Source organism: Geospiza fortis, unplaced genomic scaffold, assembly GCF_000277835.1.
Source record: "Geospiza fortis unplaced genomic scaffold, GeoFor_1.0 scaffold40, whole genome shotgun sequence".
Classification (NCBI taxonomy): Eukaryota; Metazoa; Chordata; class Aves; order Passeriformes; family Thraupidae; genus Geospiza; species Geospiza fortis.
Window position 1 is genome coordinate 8995341 of NW_005054297.1, and position 8403 is coordinate 9003743.

Here is an 8403-nt window from a genome sequence, read left to right on the forward strand (position 1 = left end):
GGGGCGGCCGGGCGGGAGCGCAGTGGGGACGGGGGTGCCGGTGCCGCTGTTCTGGGATAGTTGGCTCCTCATCAGAATAACCAAAAGACCGGCTTGAATTTAATCTGTCAGTGACCCGAGGTGCCTTTAGTTCTTTTTCTCTCTTGTCCGCCGTTTCCTCGCCCATCTATGCAAAACAGGTGAGTATAACTCCTCCCAGAGCCCGCTCGGTCTCAGGGCACCAAGCGGCTTTCCCCGGGGAGAGCGGACCTTTGGCACCGCGGCACGGCCCAATGTAACTTTCAGTCTGCCCACGGCGGCGCAGTGTCCTTATGGCCCTTTAAATTCGCGAACTAAGCCAACAAGGGAATGATCTCTTGAAACTGCGTTCGCTAGAGGTATGAAACGAATGTGGTTATTTATAGCGCACTTTGAAAAGATTGAGGCCTTTGTGTGCTGTGTTTTATTTGGGAGAGAGGCTAACATGGCAGATCTGCTGTTGGAACCTTTAGTAGTGCAGATGGTGGGATTTGTGTCTGCGTTAAGCCCAGAGATTGAATGGAACATCGTGGGTCAAATTTAAAAAAATTATATATTTTCTGAATAGCGAATACCTCTGAGCTGATGCATATGACTATACTTTTAACACTTGTAAGTGCTGAAATAGAAATTTGTCACGGGTTGTTATATAGGAATGCTATAAATCATAGGTAATACACAAAAGTAGCAATGTTTGCAGGTGAGAAAAATGACAGGATGGAAGGAAAGTGAAACACATTCAGTGATATATGGATGACTTGACACTTTTTCACTTTAATTTGGTTAACTGCAAAGTCGAATGCAGGCATTTTGGCTGTGGATATGCAATTGAATAAAAATGAATGCTATTCATAATGTAATTTACCTAGCAAGCTTTCTTTTACAAAGATTTTTTTAATGCATTACATTCATAGAATAGGTCAGTATTTTTTTCAGGTTTATATGAGGCTGAGTCAGAAGACTTCAATCATCAACGTATTAATTTCCATGGACTTGATTAAGGAAATAGCAACAGGTGTTAAGGGCAGGAACAGTCAGCTACTTTCTTCATTTGATAGTTGATTTTAAATGTGTATACTTGTAATCAAGAACATACTACCACTTTGTTGCAATTTTTTTATTAATACCCTATTTATAAAACTTACTTGAGGAATTATATAAATGCTGGCTGTACTGGTAAATATTTTAGGTGTGTTTATTACTGGAACTAGTACCAGAGTATATGGTAATGTTATTCAGCACCCAGTCTGGAGTTGCTAACAGCATTTAAGCATTAAGTCTTTTAAAAGTCAGCATTTAATGAAAAAATAATGGAAATTAAAACTAATTTCTGAGGCAAATTGGTTTCTGGACTTTTGCATGCTTTTGGCCACAGCAAACCATAGCTTCAGAGGGAAACAGCCGATAATAAGTAGCTATGAGATAAAAAGAATATCCTTGCAACGAGAGGGATGTGTCATGCTTCCAAGTGCCCATTTGAATTAAATAAAAAAACTTTTTGAACGCTGTTCTCAGCAGTGACCATGTCATGACACACTTAATAGATTTTTTCATTTATGTTTTTCTATATATCCTGCCACGTGGATAGAGAAATGTCAGCTTGAGCAAAGACAAAGTAAATTTCAGTTAGGGATCAGAAAAACAGGGAGACAAGTGGTATTTAGTTCTGGCTAATGTTCCAGAGTTTTGGCTGCGGGCCAGGGCTCCTCATAATCCTTAAGTAGTATGATATTTCTGCTCAAATAATCAGTGGTGAAGTGCAGTCAGTACCAGTGCCTCTGGTTCCATTTGTCAACAGGGTTCAGTGCTAATGCCATGCAGAGAAGAGCTGAACAAATTTGTGCTATTTAAGACCAGCTGCTTTTCATAAGAGCTTGCTGTATGCTTGCATTTTTGCTTAGCTTCTTGAAGGGGAGGAAAACTGACTTACAGAAACTTACATAAACTAAAGCTGCTGTCATGTCCTGAGCCTGATGTGGAGTAACTGCGCAGTTGTGTCTCAGAAGAACTACAAAGGTCGAGGATGATGGCGTCTTTCTGTTCAGGTCCCAGGTCAAACCCCTCATTTATTCATAGCTGTGTGAAAGCCCTGACTGCTTCCTTGCATGACACATCTTCCAAGCTCGTGAGTTCTGCTGTGAGTCCCAGCACTCCAACTGCTACCAAAGCAGGAAAGGAACTGGAGGAAGGTGAAGGGTTGCTTAAGTCTGCAGTTACCAGTATTCTGAACAATAGTTTAAAACTTTTGGCTGCGTGTGTGTATTGATTTTAGTCCAGTTGAGAAGAAAGGACAAAAGGATAACACTTGACCACTGTCAAAGTTTCTGCTTTTTTTTTATTGGTGGCGGGGTGGGGGGTGTTCTTTTGGTTTAGAACATTCTCTCTCCTCTCTGTCTTTTTTCTGTATTAGTTTGAGTCTATCCCAGATCTGCCTGGTGTTCCCCCAGGTACACAAACCTGATTTTCAGTACCTCACTTTCCCAGGTTACTAACACAATAACCTCACAAGATTTTCCTTCCTAACCTGAAAGCTTACCTGACCCCATCTAACCAACTGGCACCTGGAGCCAATACCTTGCCCTTGTGATGTAGTCTCTGCTCTCTTGAGAGAGGGTGAGTTTTGAGGAATGCTGTCCTGCATGATACAATGCTGCTTAGACATGTATCTTCACATGGGATCCAGAATAGCAGAAATAATAATTTGTGTAGCTCTCCCTTTCATGCTCTCTTGCCATCCCCCTCACTTCTATCTGAAGGGGTCCCTTTTAACTTGGTGGCATAACATGGTGAGAATGTAACTTGATTTTGGAGAGCAAGAGACTAATATTTTTTTTTTAATTAGGTTAGGGTTTTAAAAAACACTATGAGATTTTGCTAGAACAGGACCATCAGTGTACTGTTGCATGCTTTTTAAGCCCCGCGACTTGTGAGAAGTGGCTGGGTTCATCGGAGCAAAAGAGAAGCTGAGGACAAAGGGCACACATATATTCCCATGTGTATCTTCCACATTAATGAGTCAGCCTGGTGTTCCCTAGTATGGAAGGCAGGGATAGATAGATAGATAGATAGATGGATGGATAGATGGATGGATAGATGGATAGATGTGGTTTGTGTAAATATCTTATGTGTTACAGTTCGATTGGCTGTTTTTGTGCTGATGGAGCAAATACAGCTGAATCAAAGCAGCCTAAACACTAGGAACAATAAGGTTCATGTTCTCTATATCTCTATAAACTGTGTCTTAGCAGCAGAGCTGTCAGCTGAGGAGTGCCACTCAAGCTGTTCTCAGTTTTGAGTGCACGGGCAACCAACACCCTTCAAAAGATGCTGGTGGAGAGGAGAAAGAGGAACTGTCCCAGTTATGTCTGTGAGCACTGGGAGAACAACTGGAGACATCCAGTGTGCTAGCTACAGCCCAGAGTAATGAAGCTGAATGATGCTTAGAGCTGCCAAAGGAACATCAAAATTGAGGTAGAAGGAAACTAGTGGACAGCTGTATTTTTATATCTTTTCTATTCCCTTTTTGGATTAGAGGTGAAATAAACATTTAATAAGCATGAGTTAATCAGACACTTGGGAGGAAGAGGAAACTTGTTCGAGCCTACTGTACTAATGTGTATGGTAAAATCCCATGGCACCTGCAGAGCCAAATTTCAGAGGGGATGAACTGTAAGGAGGCAACCAGAGATGGGTAAAGGTGCTAAAATTCCAAGCAGTGGAGTCAGGGCAGACATGGATGGGCTGAGAGCATGGCTACTCTTTGGCGGTAATGTGTGCTTAATTTTATGGCTGGGAATAAGCCTGTTGAGAAGAACAAAACTATTTTACGTCTGAATTAAGCATATACATAAATACTTCATGGTCTTGAAGTAAAACCTAGTCCTCGTTGGAAACTTGAAGGACATTAACACAAGCAGTTTGAAATTGGCATAATTTCTGGTGGGATTTGTTTACAATAAGTGACAGGAGGGGAAAACAAAGAAAGAATGGCTGGGAAAGGGAAATGGAACAAGCAGAACAGTAATATACAGAATGATAGGGTTAGATAAGGAGACTTTCTTATGCTGCTAAATTTGTGCTCTGAGAAACTTGCACTTTCAGCCTCTCCTAAACATTAGGAAAAAAATCTAGCATTTTGACTTCTACTTAACTGGTTTGATTTAATAGTAAGTGTTTTTCTTTGGAAATAACAAATTGGAGTATTTATGCTGTTGACTTTGCAAGATGTTTATTTTTGTTAAAAAGAGATGAATGCCAAGAAGCTTCACATTTATATTAAATATATTCCAGCAGTACAATGTTTGTTTAAGTATGACATAGTATCAGCCTTGGGTTTTTTATATACTGTTCAGTCCTCAGAGTTAGCATGCAAAATAATGTAATATATTGTGATATCCATTTCTCTTTGAGGCTGCATTGCCTCATAGATCTAGGGTAAAAGAGCAAAAAGAAACTGGAAAAGTTGCTAGAAACAAGGGTGACTTTGATGTATTTCTACGTGCCTTTAATTACATTTTTTAAGAAGGGTTCTCAGAAAACACAAATAAGAAATTGGCTACAAAAAGTACGTGGCTAATACATCATTGTCTGTATGGTAGCTCAGTTCTCTTGTTTTCAACTAAGAATGAAGTTTCCTAAGGCTTTCTTATCTGGAGATTATTATCTATACCGCTAAGTGACAAGAGCAGTAGAAGCTAAAACCTCGATTTTTATGTAGTTTAGACTATACAACATGTAGTTATGAATGAATCCAATCTTCCCTGCAGTTGTTGAACTATTTTTCATTGTTGCAGTTAAGGAGAAAAAGTTTGTAATAGTTTGTGAAAGAAGAGACCATTCTGATTCTTGGCTGAAGAAAAACTATAAGTAACTGTGTTTAGCAGTCTGTGTTGATAGGATATAAAAATGCTTCCAGCAGCTGCTATCCCATTTAGAACCACAGAATCATTGATGTTGGAAAAGATCTCCAAGATCATCACGTCCAGCATTTGACTGAACACCGCCAGGTGGATTAGATCATAGCACCAAGTACCACATCCAGTTGTTTCTTGAACACTTCCAGGAACAGTGACTCCACCACATCTGTTAATACCATTTCATTTAGGATGTAATGCATTTATATTAATCTAAAAGATGCTTATTTTCTTGCTCATTTGGGAAATAAACAAAAACCCGTCCCAACTTTAAGTAGTATACTTAAAACGAGGCGTACAAATTCTTGGTTTTCATGGCCCTTTTTCCCACACCTCCCATGCCCAGATACACACACAGAGGTTTATGAAAAGACTTTAAAAAATTTGATCTATGCATCTAGAATGCTATTTCTTATTCAATGCTATTCATTGAATAGTATCTTGAAAACTTGCACTCTTGCTAAATTTGCTATTGTTGGAGCTGGTAATGCTGGCACAGTGTTCATTTGTCAAAAGATGAAAACGTTACAAAAAAGTAAATGTATCTAAAGATTATTTCTGCAGCTCTCTTGTTTTTACAGTTTGCCAGTTACTGCAGAAACATTTTTCCCCAGTGGGACATTTACAGATTGGTTGCATTTTAAACAGCTCAAAATTAATTTCAATCTTGAAATTTTTGGAGCTTTTTTAATCCTGAAATTTTCTTTCATTTTCAACAAGATGAAAGACTGTTAGAAACTTAGTCTGAAAATGTTATTACAAGAGAAAAGAAGGACAAAGTTCAATGGAAACTCATGAGAAAAATATTGCTGATTTTGATCATATTTGTAGATGAACAAAGACAAGAAATACTGTTACCACAGTGAACAGATGGTATTTACTCAAAACTTGTTCAAATGTAATTAAAATATTATTTAAGACTGTCTTGGTACTATTTATGTTGTTTTTAATAGGTCTTATCATGGGAAACTCTCATAGTACTGATGGTAAACTAGTGTCCTGGTATTTAAACACAGGCAATTACAGGCCTGTCAGCCTTGCATCAGTCTCACACAATATAATGTAACAGCTGAAGCTAGGGGCAATTAAAGAGGAATTAAAACAGGGTATATAACAAATGCCAATCTTTCTGTTTTCATGGACTGCATTTAGTGAAATGGAATTTATAAAGAAATGCAATTATTGGATTTCATTAATAAAAGTACTAATACATAATAACAGTATTGGTCGTAGATGCTGGGTATAACAGGGTTACAGCAGGGTTTTGTGTAACTTGGTATATTCCATTTGATATTTTAAGAAATGAAAATGATACATCAGTCTGGCTAACATTTAAGTATTCCTGTCTGGCTGACCAGCGTTAAAATCCAACCATGAATTGTGATTGTCATCTGGTTCCAGAAGGCTGTAAGGATTGTTGCTTGTGACTGCTGTCTGACAGGTTTTTTAGTGATCACTCTGTTGACTGCTCCTAGCATTTTACATGATAGTGATTTCTAGGGTGTTATTTACTGAAAAAATCTGTTTGGTTAGAACCAATTATCACTGGGCAAACTATACCTAAAGAAACAGCTCCATGTTAGTAGCCAAATTCAAAGTCATCCACCTATGAACTAGAAAGTTGTCAAGCTGACTTTTTTTTTTTCCCCAGATGTAAAGGTGTCTTAGCAGGCAGTGACTTCAGCTGTCAGGAAGGTCAGAATAGCTCAGCTGAGTTCTTCCTGTGATAACAGGATTGAAATAGGCCCATGTGATCTACATGTGCCTGCCCATGAAACAGACACAGGCTAGAAGGAATGTTCATTGTAATTCAGTTACTCATTGGATAGTAGAGCTAAGATTATAAAGCAAATTTTAAATCAGCACTGTCTCTTTTCCAAGCAATGTATTTATTACAATTATGTTTATTGGATCTGAAATAGTAAGGCCCAGTGTAAGGAGGGGGAACTTGCTAGATGGGCCATGGTGGCTCTCTTCTGAGCTATTAATTATTTGTGTTATTGAGAGTTGGTTTTTCATAGAGTTCCAGCACCTACATAACTCTTTTTTTTCCTTTCAGAACTCTTCTGTTCCTTAATCAAAGGAGCCATCCAGCATCCAGATAATGTCATTCCATGGAACTGAAATATCCGTGAATTAGTCCAGCTTCCCTAAAGGACTGTAAAATGGAGCCAATAACTTTCAAAGTTAAAAAGTGTCAAACACCTAGTGACTTCTCAGCAAGTTTCAGTCTCCAGCTCGTGGGTTCTCTCCCAGTGCACTCCCTAACCACTATGTCAATGCTGCCTTGGATTGTGGCTGAGATCCAATTGCTCAGTGCAAAGTCTTCCAAAGAAGAACCCAGCGCCAGCCAAATTCGACTTTGTGTTTCACCAGCCAATTTGCGGTGTGAGCCAGACACAGGGGAAACTCAGCAGTGGGATCCTTTAATTTGTTCAAGTTTATTTGAATACAAGCCACAGCAGGTCCACAAACTGATTCACAACAGCCACGATCCAAGCTACTTTGCTTGTCTGATAAAGGATGAAGCAGCAAATCAGCAAAGTATCTGCTATGTATTTAAGGCTGATGATCAGACAAAAGTAAGTAAAAAGAAAAGAACTAGCAAGCATCCCTGGAGTTGCTTTTGTACTGTTTGAATCCTTTCACTACACTGTAAAACCTTAAGGCTGTACTTACAATTAGAGATGAGATCTCATTAAAACTTACTTTATTTGAAGTTAATTGCTCAGGGAAATTTGAGCGAGCTGCTCAATATGTGAAATGAAAGGTGTGTACATCTTCTAGAGGATCAGGGCCTGAATTTCATCAGCTTAAAAAACATTTTAGTTTGGGATATGGGCTGAAATCTTGACCCTCAAGTCAGTGAGAGCTTTTCTGTTGATGTCACTAGGGCTAGTATTTCACCCTCGAGTCGCTGTGAACTTTATCTAATCCTGCACTCAGACCTCTCAAATTTCTGTTTTCCTGATGTGACTGGGAAACAGAGATAGCTCCTTTCTCAGAAAGAGGAGAGGGTAGCGTGGAGCCTCCATATGTATCATATCTCTAACAACAGGACCCTATGGAAACCTTTTCCTAGCTCTTTAATTCTCAAAGCCTGGCAGGCAGTTTAAAGAGTGGGAGAAAGGCACAGTCTTTGCACCTCTGTGACATGCAGGCTTGCTGCTGCATGGTGTGAGACAGGAATTGGGTATGCATGTCTGGCAGTGGGTGAGATTTGGCTTAGTCTGCATTTCCTAACCAGTTCCTAACCACTCACGTCTTTGCTGAAAAAGTGGAACCTTTAAAATTATTGATCTCTTCTGCTTGAGAGTAATGCAAGACAATGACTCTCATGAATGAGTAAAATGAGTAAGATTTAAAACAAAGTTACTGTGAACTACTGAGGACAAAATGGTGACGTATCCTTCACCTCTTGAATGTCAGCTGTGGTCTCCATAATGTTGGAAAACAGCATGCTCACTTGACT

At 39.2% G+C, this 8403-nt stretch overlaps 1 protein-coding gene across 1 annotated transcript in view; it reads left to right on the top strand.

Annotated features, from left to right (window-relative positions):
* Positions 1 to 43: 43 nt before the first annotated feature.
* TBC1D1 (TBC1 domain family member 1) overlaps positions 44 to 8403 on the top strand; it is a 94261-nt gene continuing 85901 nt past the window's right edge. Inside the window, exons 1-2 of the mRNA XM_031064443.1 lie at positions 44 to 179; positions 6991 to 7513. Of these exons, the coding sequence (XP_030920303.1) occupies positions 7097 to 7513 (417 nt within the window). The 5' untranslated portion in view covers positions 44 to 179; positions 6991 to 7096. The remainder of the gene's footprint in view (positions 180 to 6990; positions 7514 to 8403) is intronic.